Raw genomic sequence first — 17,753 nt, forward strand, 5'->3', positions numbered from 1 at the left:
ATACTTGCTTGTGTTTTTTTCTGTGTCTACAAATATATATGATTACTATGATTAGATATTTTCACTTGGCTTAGAGAAATAAGTACTCATGTTCATTTATTTTGTGTGTGTTCTTCAATAAGCTTTTGGCTTTTGCTGCAGAGGAAAGGATGTCAGCATTCAAACACTCCCTAAAAGCTTTTCCTGTTTTACTGGATACATCTAAATTCCACGTAGTCATGCTGAATACTATCAGTCACTCTTGACTCAGCCGAAATGGTTTTAAAGCAGTCAGGGAATATATGGGGGCGTACACTGCTGAGCAGATGATTTTTAAATTGCAAACAGTTCTGTATGGTTTCTCACGCACTGTCTCCTATGTCCATATGACAACTTGGACTACAACTATTTTGATATTGTATTACTGTGTTTGAGTTGAACTTTTCCATAACTATGTTATTAGGAAGTTTAGATTGGATCAGAGTAAAGGTCATTTGTTTTTGATTATCTCATATGCTTTTTCTACTTAATATAAAAGGAAGTCAATGTATCTTTCTTAAATGTTCTGCACCGTGAGATTCATAGTAGGAAAAACTAAAACCATTGTTGACCTTGCAAGCTTTGTTAATCAGTTTACATCTAGTGTTTCATAACAAATCCTGATGATCTTACTGGTCTTCTTGGAAGGCAGCATATTTCTAGCCTACGGTGAAGTCCCAGTAAATGTTCCCATCACCCCAGACAAAGTTTGTTTTTGCATGATGATGTCTTCAGTTGCTTGAGGTTTCCTTTCTTTCCTCCCTCTCACGACATATCATCCAAACATTCTTAATCTCCAGAGGAACTGCAAAACACATTCCCATGAAAATCTTAAATCTCTAAAAGCAGGACACAAGAAAAAAAGAATAAAACCACCATAAAACTAGCCTTGCTTTTCACTGAATGACTTGAGTAAACTCTTTTGTCACAGCCATAGTAAAGTATAAGTCTTTAAGGTCCAGTACTGCAATCAGACGCTGTCATAAACGGGGGTATTGCCTTTTTGACTGATTTCTATTATAAAACCAAAGGGCTCATTAATGTCATCTAGGGCTTTAGTGGGAAAAAAAAAAAGGGAAAAAAAAGAGTGAGTGAGCTGTGATAAGGTAGCTTTAATGATTTTGGGAGGCTTATTGGCTGTACATCTTTGGTCTATCTCAAGCCACACCAGCTCTCTCAATGAGGCTTTTTTTCCTAGAAATGATGGTACCTGACATTACCATTATACAGTAGAGGTCATTCAGGAATGCTTCAATTCTGTATTTCTTTAGCACAACATAAAGAAAAAAAAAAGGCTTTTGGTCTTCTACAGAGATATGGTAAAAGGCTTTTAGTTGAAAATACTTCATCATACCAGTTTTGTTAAACTGATGCCAGTCGTTTCATTAATTTGATGGAAGCAGCAAGTTCTAATAGATACAGATTTTAGGCCAAGGGGCTCTTGTCCCATTGGCTGTAACACGGTCATTGGTCTTTGAACATCCTATGGATGTGAAGTATTTTAGGGCTTAGCTGTGATCTTGAGGGTATGTTTTGGGGTCAGAAGTATTTCATTTTTATATCTTTTAGATAACTTCATGTGAGCAAGCTATGTAATAGATTTATGTCCAAATGAGTTATGTCTTTCATGTATTACCAGGCCTTTGGATGCATTGCATGTCTTCTGAATAAATGCCATCATGTAATATGATCTTAGCTATGTGCCTGAAAGATGGCTGTCAGTTAGAGATGTACTGGTTTAAATATAGAAATACAGGCTGTGCACAGGGGTGAGGTTCATTTGCATGTGTCTCTGTGTGATAAATTGGAATGCTCATGCAATACCAGGGCATGCGTTGCTTTTTTATTTATGTAGGCTAAAACAGCCTCTATGTTTGCTGACGTAAATTTTCCCATGCATGATGGACAGTGACTTGACTTGGCTGTTTGTAATTTTGCTGGAGTAATTTTTAGACTATCCCCTTCTATGTTTTTATATTTCAAAGGAGTTTGTGAAAGCAGCAAGGAACATTTTGCATCTATATGCAGACATTCAGCCCTGTCAATTGGTTTCTCAGAATCCTTAATGTTCTTTCATTCAGAGTAAGCGTCTCCTCCCACTGAAACTTTGCTTTTTAATATTCTCATGATAAATGACTGTATTATTCCCTCTGGTGGGTCTTGTCTCCTATACTAAGTTGGGTTTATGTGTTTTTTTAATTTCAACTGCAAAGTGTTCCCTTTATGAGCAGCCGGCTTACTTAGACACATGCAGGAATGGAGCTTCAGCATCTGACTGATTGCAGGGGTTACCTTGCAGGAGAGGCTCTGATATCACAAGACCTTGAGGAAAACCAGGGAAAGCAAATTTCTACGTTGTATTTTGCAGGTTAACAAGGGAGGACAGGCCTACCACCTTAGAAGACAGTCTTAAATGATACTGAGAAATTTAAGAACCTTGTAAAACTGCTTAAAATCATCTTACAAGTAAATTAATCTATAAATAATATAAATACTAAAATATCAGTTATATGTTCAAAAGGATCCTTTAGCAACAACAGTAAGAGAATTGACTAGTGTTGCAGTCATTGCATTATGTGGAAGTTGGCCCACAGCCCAACCCAACAATGATAAACACCATATTTCTTCCAGTAATTTCTGATTGCAGTATCTGTTTTCAGCTCAGAGAGCTTAATGTGGGAGACTTGGACTAGCTCAGAAAGAGCTATGTTTTCATAGTGTAATTGTGTCTCTTGATGCAGTTGGACATCAGAAATCAAATGTGAATTTTGAACATAATACATCACATGGGACCTTTACAGCAGTAGTTTTGACTTGGAATATTTTAGCCCAAAAACATAAATGCAGAAAATAAACAGATTTGTTTTTTAAACATTCTCAAGATGCTAAAATGCTTTTAAATCAGGATTTAGATTAGACTTCTGTCCACAGATAAATGAAAATGTTAATGTTGCTAATTTTCTGGCTCGCTCTCTTTTTCTTATTGGCTTCAACAAATTGACTTCTGTGTCCCTTATTGCATCAATTTATTTAATACTTAATGTCTACTTTAAATACCACTGCTAAACAAAAGATAAGCTAAAAGATGAATGAATGAATGAATGAATGAATGAATGAATGAATGAATGAATGATGAATGAAGGTTCTGGGAAAATCTTGCTCTCTGAAATCAGTAATAGACACAGGTTTGTAACTCTCTGAGAGCTACAGCACAAAACTACACAATAACTATGTAACAGTCATACCGCAACATAACTATCACACTGTGAACTCACATCTTGCATAATACAGAAAAATGTGGAAGGAAAGGATGACTATTGTGGACCTTTATCATTCCGAGTACTACCTAGCTGAAATTGAATAATGTATTAAAAAAAACCTTGATGGCCGGGGCTGCTTTGAGGTGAACGACACCCATAGGAGGTCTGCTTTCAAAGTTATCTTCAATGTAAAACAGGAAGAATTTCCAGACATAAGAAAGGGAAGGCCACCTGAACATTTCTTGTGACTAGGACTTCCAGCTGCAGCCTAGAATCTCATGGCAACTTGACAACAAGCAACTTGGTAACAGGCCTGTCAGCCTGACCTCAGTGCCGGGGAAGATTATGAAGTGGTTCATCTTGAGGGTGCTCACAAGGCATGAGCGGGACAACCAGGGGATCAGTCCCAGCCAGCACGGGTTCATGAGAGGCAGGTCCTGCTTGACCAACCTGATCTCCTTCTATGACCAGGTGACCCGCCTAGTGGATGAGGGAAAGGCTGTGGATGTGGCCTACCTGGACTTCAGTAAGGCCTTTGACACCATCTCCCACAGCATTCTCCTAGAGAAGCTGGCGGCTCACGGCTTAGACAGGTGGACTCTTCGCTGGGTAAAAAACTGGCTGGGCGGCCGGGCCCAGAGAGTTGTGGTGAATGGAGTTCAGTCCAGTTGGTGGCCGGTCACGAGCAGTGTTCCCCAGGGCCCAGTACTGGGGCTGGTCTTGTTCAATATCTTTATCAATGATCTGAACGAGGGGATTGAGTGCACCCTCAGTAAGTTTGCAGACGACACCAAGTTGGGCGGGAGTGTTGATCTGCTCGAGGGTAGGAAGGGTCTACAGAGGGACCTGGACAGGCTGGGTCGATGGGCCGAGGCCAACTGTATGAGATTCAACAAGGCCAAGTGCCGGGTCCTGCACTTTGGCCACAACACCCCCATGCAATGCTACAGGCTTGGGGAAGAGTGGCTGGAAAGCTGCCTGTCGGAAAAGGACCTGGGGGTGCTGGTTGACAGCCGGCTGAACATGAGCCGGCAGTGTGCCCAGGCGGCCAAGGAGGCCAATGGCATCCTGGCCTGTATCAGAAATAGTGTGGCCAGCAGGAGTAGGGAAGTGATCGTGCCCCTGTACTCGGCACTGGTGAGGCCGCACCTCAAATCCTGTGTTCAGTTTTGGGCCCCTCACTACAAGAAGGACGTTGAGGTGCGGGAGCGTGTCCAGAGAAGGGCAACGAGGCTGGTGAAGGGTCTGGAGAACAAGTCTTATGAGGAGCGGCTGAGGGAACTGGGGTTGTTTAGCCTGGAGAAGAGGAGGCTGAGGGGACCTCATCACACTCTACAACGACCTGAAAGGAGGTTGTAGCGAGGTGGGTGTCGGTCTCTTCTCCCAAGTAACTAGCGATAGGGCAAGAGGAAATGGCCTCAAGTTGTGCCAGGGGAGGTTTAGATTGGACGTGAGGAAAAATGTCTTTCCTTGAAAGAGTGGTTAAACATTGGACCAGGCTGCCCAGGGAAGTGGTTGAGTCCCCATCCCTGGAGGTATTGAAAAGACGTGTAGATGAGGCGCTTAGGGACATGGTTTAGTTGGCATGGTGATGTTGGGTTGACAGTTGGACTCGATGATCTTAGAGGACTCTTCCAACCTTAATGATTCTATGATTCTATGATTCTATGACTTTCTATGATAATAGAAGGCAGGTATTTTCATAGGAAAATGAGGAAAACTCCTAGGAAAGCTTCTCTGTCTCATTTACAAATGAATCAGCAAGCAGAGTGCGTTCAGACTCAGCCCATGTTTGAGGTTTTAGCAAGAAACTGAGATCCTCAAATTTTTTTCTGCATTCAGGCTTCCCAAAAAAATTCAGTTTATTCGGGCTCGTTTTAAATTAAGGGTTAACACGCTGTGTATATTTCCTTGGAACATAGCCCTCTAATCTGTTTACATGCCTCTGCATACACAGCTGTGATGAGTAAATCACTGCAGTAGTTTTGTCTGTGCAACGATGCAGTATATCAGGCCTTTCTGAAACTGTCAGATGATACGATTGTTAGCAGAAGCCTGGCTAATCTGTTTTCTTCTGCAGTAGCATGCCATAGCCACAAACTATGCTAGTGATAATAAAAAAAAGGCAAGACAGTGTCAGATTCTGCACCTCATTTACTCTAGGGTAAATAAAGAGTAACTGTACAGAAAACAAGACAATACATTTATGTTTATTCTGTTGTAACTTGGGTCAGAAACATCCCTTTAGAATGGTGTATATTTAATGATAGCATCATATGTTGTATTTGTTGTTGCTGTTGGATTGTGGAATTGTAGTTTTTTTCTTAAATTCACTTCTTGCCTAATGGGGAGTTGATATTTATATCCCATCCTCTCTGAGAACAACTTTTAAATATTTCAATACCAGGAGAGAACTTTTTTCCAGATTCACTTTCAGGGTGGAGTGAAGAAATTAAAGCAATGAGAGTTTAGAAAGAAAAGCAAAGAAGAGCCAGAAGAAAACATGTAAGCTCCAAACTTGTTCAGTTGATGGCTTTCTCACTAAGAAGCTCTTGCTGTGAGACCTGTCTCTGCCCCAATTAGTGAGTGACACCAGGCAGAGCAATAGAGCTATCCACACTGAGGAAGGGAGAGATGAAATAATGAGGAAGGTAATAGTAGAAAAACAAATGTGAATAATGAGTTACAAATATTAACTGTCTTGCATGATTTGCTATTTTCGGTGATATTTCTCATGTAATTGTTCTCTTTTCCAGGGACCGAGCTCCCTTCATCTTCACATCAGAGATGGAGTATTTCATCACAGAAGGTGGAAAAAACCCACAGCGTTTTCAAGAGTTTGTGGAGCTTTGTTGTCGAGCTTATAATATAGTCAGGAGACACAGCCAGTTACTCTTGAAACTGCTGGAGATGGTAAGAAGCTTGAGGATGAAACCAAAAATCAATTTCCTCTGGTGTCCTCTTCCCTTTTACCACTTCTCTGCTGCCTCCAGTAGCACTATGATTTGAAGAGGTATCAGCTGCACTGCAGGAAATGTTAGTGCTGGCACTTCCTGTGCAAAAAACCTATCCAGTTTCAGTACTAACTTCTGAGAAAAGACAAGCTAAGCTGCTTGATTTTTTCCTTCTTTTAATGCATTCTTTTTTACAAAATAGCAGAAAACTGCCAAAGAAGCCGGGTACAAGTTTCACATTCAGGAACTTCACTCAGCTCTTTTTCTAGGTCTTCTAACAATCATTTACCAATCCTGTTCATGGTTACAGCAAGATAAAATAAACTAAATATTTCACAGAGAGGGTCACGTGACAGTACCTAGCAGCACGGCAGCTAACAGTGATGCCATTAGAATGGTTTTTTGCACATGTCCACACTCCCTTCTTAGGATGGCAAACACAGGGAAAAAAGAGCACTACCCATATTAACACAGGTTTAAAAATCCTTTTGTATAGGATTTTAAGACCTCTCGGAGTTTTTATCCCTTAAGTATTCCTACTGATTCACATGTTGTGGCAGATTCCATAACTTTTATGCCTCTATTTACTTGTGTGTGAAAAGTTAATGATTTTCCCCCTTCATGGGTAGAATAAGAATATTAAATTAACTAATATTTGCTAAGTTGCTTGGCTAAGATATTAATCTAAAACTTTTGTCCAGGGCCCCATGCAAAACTTAGCTGACTGGTCTGTGCATGAAAAAATCTACATAACCTTATGAACAGAACCCCTGCTGAGGTTGGGCTACAGCCAAGAAGTTGCTCCGTAAACAGTGCTCTATCGTCTCCAACTTCTGCAATGGGGAGGGGAGAAATGGCAAGAATTTGCTCATCTTGTTTCTGTCTTGTCCATGGATTCTCATGCAGTGGTACAGTGAGTGATTTCCCAATATGAAGCAGGAAGGATTGCCCCAGATCTCTTAACCCTGCTAGTCACAAAGGTGCAGCAAAACTGCATTCCTGTCATAAAGCATGATTTTGCAGTGAAAGTGCAGTTGGATTTACTGTCTAAGTTAAAGAGCCTCTGGAAAACTCAGGAGCACCCATGCTCTCTCATCCACAGCAGTAATCTCTGCATTTCTGAACAGGTTGCCTAAGACATCATGCTGCAAATATAACTACATCTTCTGCCCACCTCCTTGTCCCCAGTGCAGTCCTTTTTCTGCAGTCAGCAGAGATAATGATGTTACATTAGTCTGGGATAACAAAGAGAGAGTGTTAGGAAAATGTTCCTGGCAGGAGCTCTGAAATAACTAGCTATCTCTGCCTGGATATAACATTCAGGACATACTGCGTCTTCTTTTGTTTCTGCTGATCTTTAAGGAGAGGTAATAGTGCTGAGCTAAAAGTCAGCATACAGATATGTTTTAACATTTGTCAATGGGCTGCAGTTCAGTCAATTGTGTTGCATTTCATAATTAAAAAATAACTGGCACCATACTCACACCCCATTGGTGAGCACTTCATATCAAAAGGAAATTAAACAAACAAGACAAGTTTGCAAGCACCTTGTTTTTGCCAGTGATGTTTGGAAGGGTGAGTCTGGTTCTGTGCTTGAAATGGAGTGTTGGTCGGAAACTGTAAGTATCAAAATGTTTTAGTTTCATGGGTCATTTCAAGAAAAGTAAATAGACTGTGAAGAAGTTCCACTTTGGATTCATTTCCATACAAAATATCAGATGTTATCATGAAGGGGCAAGATAAACTAACCACTGCCTATTTGTATCAGTGACAGTCTAAGATTTCTCTCACTATCTGGAAATCTGCATCATTAATCTTTCTTTCCCCTCCCACATTCTGTTTCCTGAGATGCTATTTATAAAACATGGTTAAAAATCTAAACAATAAGGATATTTTTAAAAAGTACAGTACTTCACAGGAGTGGTAAACTGTGTTCTGGATGGTCAGTAACTGTTAGTGGTTTCTAGCAAACCGTGATTATGAACAACAGTTTGGGGTTTTGGGCCCAGTTTGGGATTTGATGCTTTTTCTTGGTGGTGAGCAGCATATTTCTGGAGCTGTACTGACATTTGCTACTGGGAGTAAGAAACAATCCATGAAGTTTCCATCACTTTCAAAAGCAGAAACATGTGTGGGAGACCCAAGAGTCTGCTGGCAGAGTTCAGCCGTGTAAATGCCTGTAGTTCATCAGCTTTGCTCTCATTAAAGAATTGATGTGAACTATTATAAAGAGGGTGATTGCAGGACACAAACACCTTTTGATTAGTTTAAAAAAATGCAAAATCCATTGCTGTTATAAAGATTTTTCAGGTAGAAAATTATTAAAAGGGGCTTAGAGGTGACACTAGACAGCAAGTAATTGATCCATTTGCCTCTGTTGTAACAAGAAACAGGTCGACCTAATAGAATAAAACAGGAGAGAGTACCTAGACAGAGCAGATCTAAGACTCAAGAATCCCATGTCCCCATACAAGTCATTTCACCCTTCTACAACTCAGAAACAGCATTTGGGAAAAGAGGATCAGGAAACACCCCCGTTTTGGAGGGCTAACGCATGGAAAGTACATGCCAGGACTATTCATTTTTCATGGGATGGTGGGCTAAGCGTCACACACCAGCTCTGAATCTAGGCCCAAGGAGAGCATAGGCAGCTCCACTCAGTGAGTCAGAAGGCCTGGGTGTGGTAGGTCCAGACATATGTGTGGCCAAACGAGGGGAGCAGTGCAGGCACTTAAACTTAGGCATCTAGTGACATTTGAGTTGCCCTGGGTGACCTGTAGTTGTTTTCTGAACAGTTGTTCCATGTCTTGTTTAATTAGCATCTGGTATCACTAGCCACAGTTTTCTCCTCCATCAGGGGACTGGAAACACGAAAGATATGCTATATGGAGCAAAAGGGATGAAGCACTATAGTAAGCCTCTAAGACCCCCTCGCAGCCAGCAAAGCACTCTGTAGGTACTGCCCAGCTAAAGACTTTTTTTTTTTTTTCTTCAGCAAATGGTTTTCCACCTCCTGCAATGCAGAAAACCTAAAAAAAAAAATCCTGTTTTTCAGTTGCACTACAGATCATTCAGATTATGTTCATATCTGGCATTGTTCTGTTTTCTAGTGCAGGGCAAGAAGCTTAATTTGCCTATTCAGCAACTCTCTTTTTTTTTTAAAGGGGACAGGAGTTGTTATCATCTTTTAGAAATGAGTTGAAGGCACACAGATAAATAGCATTGTGTGTCCTTAAGTGCTGAATGTTGTTATTGTCCCTGCTCTCAACTCACTGAAATTCACTTCATTGAGCTTTCTCATTTTCTCTGCTCCTTGCTAGTCAGAACTCTGTGAGACAACAATCTAACTGTCCAGTAGTAGTATAGATTGGGTCAGATACGAAGCAAGATTTTCCTCATAATGCCAAAAAAGAAAATATAAAAAATATTGAAACTTGACTTTAAAACATTGAGAAGGTTTGAAGGAGTAAGGAAAATACCCCTCCATCTCTTTTGCCCTTACTCTATTCACCTCTCAACCAAACCTTAAAATAAAAGCAGTGCTTCCTTCTTCGCTGTTATCCGCAAAACTCAGTGGGTCTTTCTGTCTGAGCTAGACATAAATATCAATGAAGAATGCACAGCAGTAACTGCAAATTTAGATACATTTCCTTCTGAGCAATGTGAAGGAGTGATTTTTTTTTCTCCATTACACACAAAGCATCGCTCTCAACTTAGTGTGATTGTTGAGAAAAATCAGTAGGTTTTGAAGTGAGTCAAAATTATTTTTGTTGTTGACATTTTAAAATGCTTGGAGAGAGCTGTATGGGCAATTGGACACACTCAGTTGTCTACCCTGCTTGTTGTGTTACTTTGCAAGGGGAATATTTGCACTATCTGTCTTTTGAACCTGACTTGGCCAACTAACTAGAACAGCCCTGTCCCACATCCATGAAGAATGATACACTTCCACAGAGGGCAGTTCTCTGCGCCCAAGTCAGGGCTCCTGCTATGAATCGACGTCTAAAGGAACTTTCCTCCTCCATTGACTGTAAAGGGAGTCAATCTATGATCCCTTTGCAGGAGGAGTCCAGAGCAGTGATGGTGGAATCAGTAGTTACAAATGAGAAGGTGATGTTGCACTAAATTGGATTAGGACTAGGATAACACTGTGAGCATAACAGAAACGTGGTTAACTATTGTTCAGGTAGCTTCATTTGGTCTCTTTCCCTTTTTCACCATTAGAAGGCTATGAAGGAAGCTTAGCAATGCATACATTGAGGTTATGATATCTGAAGAAAAAATAAACAACTAAAATGGATCAATGATTTTGACCCATGCCTCTTTGCAGCACCTCAGCGTGAAGGTTTACAACGCAATGTATTTACTTTACTGTTCCAGGCGTTGCTCTGGCATCAGAACCACTTTTCAGATCAGCAAAACTTTGTGTTTTACCAGAAGTCCTTTTGATGTAAAACCTTTCTTTTCCCAGTTAGCCCCATTTCATTTAAATTTCTTTTTAATAGTTGGTGGACTAATGATATTTCTTTATTTTAAGATGCTGCATGCAGGATTGCCCGAGCTAAACAGCATTCAGGATCTGAAGTATGTGTATGATAACCTCCGTCCTCAGGACTCAGACCTCCAGGCTACAAGCTACTTTACAAGGTAAAACCAGAATATAATCCAGAAACCTTATCTCCTTCAGGCATGAAGCAAAGCTGTCAAATTAAAAAAAAAAATAAACAAAACAACAAAACCCAAACAAAAAAAGACAGGTTTTCTGTTCTGTTAAGAGGTTGTAATCAGTGAAATTACACAAAAGGATAATTGGTCTTCACATGTTTAGTTTAAAAAAGTCCATTCCTTATGCATGTTATAACCAATCTCCTCAAATTTCTGGCAGAAACAGTTGTACATTTGTGGTACACTTGTAACAAGTCACTTCAACTTGTTAATGGACTCAGTGAGGACCTGGAATTCCTGCATTTTATACCCTCTTCTCTTCTTTTAACCCTCTGCGTTGCTTCAGGCAAGTTACTTCCCCTCTGTTAGCCATAGTTTCTCCATCTGCAAAACGATACAGAATCTTCCTTTTAAGCACTTAATCTATCACAGAAAAGCATTGTGTGTGAATATATGTATGTTTAAAGCTTGATTTGTGTTAGGATAATGAAACCTTTCACTTGTTTGTGATAATAACTGAGGATTATTGATGAGGAGCTGCAGATGACCTGTACAAAAGCAGTTTGAAGCCCTCAGTCCTGATCTTTCGGGTCAGGCCTCTGCATTACATATAATTCCAGCTGTTTATGTGATGATGCTCTAGATGGAGCCAGTGGAGACTGACTGGATTTGGAAACTCACTTTCCCATTCTAGGCACAGTATGAGAAAATCTGTCCCTGTCAGACCCTGTCCTGTGCAGCCCCATCATTTCCCAAGGACAGTCTGGCCCAAGTGCAGTGCACACATCCAGGTCACAGCACTGGACTCTGAGTGAAGGGCTCCTTTCAAACTCAGAGCCCTAAAGGATGCTCCCATAAGGCAGCGCAGTTCTCTGCACTGTGCAAACTGCCTTGAGGCAAGAGCAATCCCCCTACCCTTCAGTACAGGTAGAGGGCACGTTGCAATGAATAAATGAGATGAAAGCTTGAACTGGAGCAGCTGAACCAGTCTCATTACTATTACAGAGGCCCATTGAAGATTTTGGGCAATTCGAATTGTGTTGTTTATATGTCTCTTTTTCGTGTATTAGAATCGGAAACAGGCTGCAGGTTCAGAGAAGGCTGGAACAGAGACCTAGAGAGTTTAAGGAAGACATTTCTTTGAAGAGAAAGGGGAAACTTTCAAACAAAACTATTATTTCTTTACTTTACACACAGCAGAGCACTGAGTTCGTTCTCCTTTAACACTTGTTTTTTTCATATGCTTTCCCTCTTGCCCCATAACAAAATTGTTTTATTTTAAAATTTAATTACAGCTTCACATTTACCGTCTACTCCTACCTTATCCTTTCCTTTAAAATTTCACATATTCCCAAATTACAGACTTATATTTCCACTTCAAATAGGAAATATGCAGTTTCTAATTAAAATGTAAAAGTCTTGATTCTGTCAAATAGTTTGTGTGGTTGTGCCTGTCCCTCGTGGGTAAAAAACCCAATTCATTTTATTAGTGAAAAAAGGCTAGGATATACATAACAAATAGGGAAATATGAGTCTTCCGTGTGAAAATTGCATTAGTGTCATGCAAAGCTCAGAGCTAGTGCCCAGTGCTCCTCTGGAGATGGAAAGGATCAGTATGCTTTTCAATTGGGTATGACTAAGGTTATGGTTAGGGTTAATATCACTGCAGTCTTGCTTAGCTGGCAGACGAAGGATGAGGGCTGGGTTCAGGACAGAGCTGTAGCTCCACACTCTTTCTTGGAGTTGGGCAAGGTGCTTGTGGTGTTTTGAGGAAGCGAGGGACTTCAGAGTGGGAATTCAACTGCAATCTTTCTCAGCCAAAGCATGTGGAATAACAGTTGGCATTAGAAAGGAGATGTGGCTCAACACTGTTTTGGAAGTGGGAAGAGTTGCTTTGTTGCCTGGTAGAGGTTCATATTAGGATTAGGACATCCTGTTCAGCCCAGAGGGACTATAGGTAGGTCTCAGAGGCCAGCGTGTCCTCCTTCCCATTTGATTTCTTGTTAGGCTTGATGTTGAATGGAGGCTTTCATAGTGGAAATGCCACTCGAGTCCTTCTTACCAAAAAAACTGACATCATGGTGCAGATCTGGACAGTGCTGTGGGCTCTGTTCTTATTTGAAACTGTATTTCCTGCTAAAATGGTTTTAGTGAACTCTAGATCTATTGCTCCAATTTCCTTCAGAATGCTGAAGTTTTTATTTTAATTTGTTATTATCCATAGATTACATCACGTAGAAAAGTCAGATACTGCTAGGGTGCATATTTTGTTCTTTAGTACTCTTAGGGTATGTTTGTATTATATACGCTCATTTGCAAGAATAAAGTCTCTTGTCATCAGCTCTTGAATTTCCATGGATCTCATTTCTCTTGGTGCCTTTTTTTTTTTCTTTATTCTAATTTCTATTCCTGTCTGAACATAATTTGTGTTAATTCCGCAGATGTATAAACTAACATTTCTACAGTCTAAACATGGGCAGGACGTCAGGTTTCATGTCTAGTAGTATTTTAACTTCTGAAAAGTGTACCCAGGCACTTTTCAAAATAAAGACTTTGGGATGGCTTGATACCCAGATCCATGCAGAACTTAGCCCTCTGTATAAGCATTTTCCGACCTGCCCCAGGAATGTTAAAATATTGAGGGTTTTGTGAGCTTTGCATTACCTACATCATCTTTATCCCTGTCCTTCAGAAAAATTCTTCCCTACCTCCTTGTTATACAAAAAGTCCGAGTGAGAAAAAATCCAGTCACCCACTTCTTATGGTCACTCTGTAGCTTTTTCCTGTATCTATTTTTCAGCCTGTCCTTAGAAAGCCAAGGAAATTGAAGGTTCTGGTTATTAGCATAACTTCCAGTAGCTCTCAAATCCTTCACAATTCGTAGCTCCTTTTTCTCCATAATTACGTCCAAAAACATTTTATTGTTTTTAAAAAGTTCTTTTCTAGGTAAGGAGTGTGGTCATTGGAATGTTAAAATCTGCCAACGGAAACTTATTTCTTGTTCTAAGTACAAGGTAGTTATTGTAATCTTTCAGATTTGATCATATAATGTGTATCTGCTGAAAACCCCAATCTCCTGCTAGTGGAAATAGGAGAACAGTATTTCTCTGTATTTCTGTAGAAATAGGTTGCTTTTAGCAATTGTCTGAGTTTGGTTTGAGCAATAATACTGACATTGCCTCTACTGTTGTTTAAAAACAACATGAAATGATGAACGATGTTACAAATATTCCTGGCAAAACAATGTTAATTTGTTCTTTGCCGTCACCTTTTTAGCCAACAGAATAATGCTACCGGAGTTTGGACTGTAATGTACTGAGCCCTTTCAGGATCATAAAGCGTTCTGTGTTTTACCAAATTCCTTTCCTCTCATTCTTGATTTAAGACATGTTCAACAATCTGTGGTCTCATTTGTGTACTATATTCTTCTCACATTGGGTCAGTTCACTGCTATGAGCTGATGAGCGGCAGTGTTAAGCCTCACAGCTTACAGCCTTCTGGAAGGTCGCACCCTCAGATCATGGATAAACAATGCACCAATTGAGAGTTAAACAAGAGTTTCTGTGTTTGCTTGTGAGTTCTGTGCACCTAGTGCCAAATGAAACATTGTTGTCTCTCCAGCATCTGCCCTGAACTCAGTTTGATCCTTGAAACTCAATTTGATCCTTTCCCCTCCCTCCTTTCCTCATCCCCTGACAACACAGTTTTACCAGAAACTGGAAACCCCTCTTACCTCTGGATATAAATTTCCTCTTTGGTTTTCTGCAGATGTCTTAAAATGTCAGCATGGTGTCGCATGCTGCCTGACATTTTTAATGTGCCTGTAAAGGGATGTATATTTAAAATTATTTTTAAGGGATTAAAGTTAGCCTAATGCAATGAATGGAGTTGATTTCAATTGATTGCAGTATGCAATCTAACCCACTCATAGAAGCCCATGAATAAGAGATGCACGGTGGATCTGACAATTGCCAGTGAAGCACCATTGCATATCTTCAGCAGCCTGATTGAGGGGGGTGCTGCTTGGGTCAGCTGCCATCTTTACTTATTTATTAACAGAATCATCTGTTAAGTACCTGTCATTGCCTAGGTCAAGCATATCCACTCCAAACCACAAATGCCAGCAGTTGCAAAACTGGACAGTTCACAATAACTCCTTTCAAAACATGACGCTAATCTCAAACTGATCAGCCGATGCCTGTTTCTCAGGTGGCTGCAGATATTCCAGCAAGAAATCTCCCAAACAATTGAAACACCAGTGAAAGCTGGTGACTTCTGAAAGGGCATAGACAAAACTACGGTACTAAACTTCTCTCAGCAACATTCAAGCAGTTTGTAAAGATCGTGGTATATGTACCTCAGAGGAACAGAGGCAGACTTCCTCCTTGAATTTATGTTGTTTGAGGCATTCATACTGTTGTACAAACCCCACATGCCACCAGCTCAGGGGAGAGTAATGTCCCCTGTTCGGAGAGAGGCACGTATGAGGACTAGTAGGGAAACTAGACTGGAAGATGCGCTTCAGGAGAGTACATGATGTGCTCAGGCCATGGGGTCAGAGTTAGTCTGAAGTAAACCTGGATTTTAAAGCCTAGCAAAATAAGCAGTAAAAAGAATATGATTATTGCCCGTATACTATCACAGTGGGAAATAAGGTATTAAACTGAAGGGTTATCACTGCTGTACACAAAAAGAATATCAACTGTACATGAATAAATGTTGCTGAAAATTAGAAAAGGTCTGTCCCTGAAAGCAGTAATATTCTGGAAAAGTCTGTTAAGAGCTGTTGGGGGCATACTACCCAACTTGTTTTAAAATGGAGCCTGGTAAATTCAAGGATTGAAAAGTGGGATATAAATGAAACACCATGTTCATTAACATCTGAGAATCCCATGAAAATAAATTTTGCTCATTATACTCTAAATTATTTCAGACCTAGGTGGAAATGAGAAGCAGGATACCATCAAGAATGATAAAGAAAATTATTCTGAAGTTTGGGGTGAATATTTATTATTATATATGCCAAGACTAAGAGCTGGATAACTAGTCAGTAATAATGAGTGTATGTGCTCTTAAAAGGCTGTGGGGAAAGGCTGGTGTGTCCAAAAAGATCTAAGCACCAGCTCTCAGAATACCTGTCCCATAAGAAATGTCTACTTCCTAAAAATCAAGGCACCAACTATCAATAGTCACTCTTGAAAACATTAGCCAATCTTTTCATCCATCTCTGTTTACACAAGCAGCCAGCCAGTCTGTGCGTGTTTTACCTGATACCGTAATTTGACAGTTCTGTAGAAAGACTGTGAGCCAAATCTGAAATTCAAAGTCAGTTCAGCAGGTGGAAAGCGGAAAGTCATTACTTTTCAATACTCCCGGATATTTAACTCACTTTTCTGAGAAATAGGTCAAACACCAATCTGCGTGGTAAACGGATATTGTCGTGTGGAAAAAATAATAACTTTTCTGCCTGAAAACTGTGTGTTAGCCATATCGTGATTCACAATTAATGTTACTCTAGTTAATGACAGTTTCCTGTTTTCTTCTGATTAACCTGTGCTTTTGATGCCGTTCGTACAGGTCACTTCAGTTTTCCCATCTCTAGACCATTAGGCACTAATTCTCTAAGCAGCTTGGGCTACCAGAGCTCTGAAATAACTAAGAAACTTTTTGTCATCTTTGTGAAGGCAGAATCAGCTTTAGGCACAGGCAAAGATGGTAATGGCCTAGGGAGCAAGAGGATCTCAGCAACGAATACCCATGACCTTACCAACTTCTTCACCTATGGCTAAACTTCATATGGCTGTAGAGAAAAGAAGGTGTATGGGGATCTTGAAGAGTTCAAGGAGAAAGTTCCACCACTGATCCTTAGGATGAACTTTAAAAATGCTAGCAGAAAGGGGAATCAGATTACCACAATGTGGTGAACTGGGTCAGTGAACTAATCCACGCCAAAAACAAATGGCAAAATTAAAAAAGATAAGACACATGGGTTTGATGTACCCCACTGCTCCATACATAGTTAGGAACCGGCTTTTGGGAGGCTGTGGGAAAGAGGGTTTCCTTAAGCCAGTTTGCCCCTGAAAGAAAGTGCAGAGAACCATAACCAGAGTTGTTCTACCTTGCTGTGAAGACACACTCTGAGATGTCATCAGAAGAGCAAAGAGACCTTTTCAATTTCTTTGTTGATAGCATGACATAAAAATTGCTTAATGTTTTCTATTCTAACAGGGAGGACTGCAAAGAGAGAAAACAGAATATCGAGAGAGAGAGAAAACAACATATACTTCTGTTTTTATTTTATTTTAAATGCAATAATTTAAAATAACTCACAGGGAAAATCTACAACAATGACAACAAAAGCCTCTGTTTAGGTTTAAAGCATGTGATTAACAATCTGGGTGTTAAAAGTATTTTAGAAGCTTAATGGACCCATGGAAAGAATAGTGGTTTTTTGATATCAGCTGTTCTGTGTAATGATGATATCTGAATTAATAATAGTTTATAAGCCAAGGCCTGCTTTATGTGAATTAAAATGCACTGTATTTAGCTGCAAAGTTAATATGCCTTTTATAGTAATATTGCAAATTCCCTAACTGCTTTGCTATAATACAGCCCAGTTACAGATTCTATAATCTAAATCATGTCTCAGTGATTTAGGAAGTGTTTAAACTATGCATTAAATTAAATACATAGGACTTAAAAAGGAAAAGTTCACCACAGATGCAACCTAATTAATCAGCACTGAATTGATTTTGTACTAATATTTTGAAATGAGATTTGTTTTCTTGTTTTCCATTTGAGTGTCAATTTGTGTTATTTATTAAATAGTCTGTATGTATCTCTTTCTGGAGAATGT

At 39.9% G+C, this 17,753-nt stretch overlaps 1 protein-coding gene across 2 annotated transcripts in view; it reads left to right on the forward strand.

Annotated features, from left to right (window-relative positions):
• Positions 1 to 17,753, forward strand: part of PIK3C2G (phosphatidylinositol-4-phosphate 3-kinase catalytic subunit type 2 gamma) — a 223,811-nt gene that overhangs the window by 160,361 nt on the left and 45,697 nt on the right. For both annotated transcript variants that reach the window (XM_076328760.1, XM_076328759.1), the window contains 2 exons: positions 6,035 to 6,191; positions 10,770 to 10,879. In XM_076328760.1, the coding sequence (XP_076184875.1) occupies positions 6,035 to 6,191; positions 10,770 to 10,879 (267 nt within the window). The remainder of the gene's footprint in view (positions 1 to 6,034; positions 6,192 to 10,769; positions 10,880 to 17,753) is intronic.

This window comes from Aptenodytes patagonicus, chromosome 1 (assembly GCF_965638725.1).
Source record: "Aptenodytes patagonicus chromosome 1, bAptPat1.pri.cur, whole genome shotgun sequence".
In the NCBI taxonomy this organism is placed as follows: Eukaryota; Metazoa; Chordata; class Aves; order Sphenisciformes; family Spheniscidae; genus Aptenodytes; species Aptenodytes patagonicus.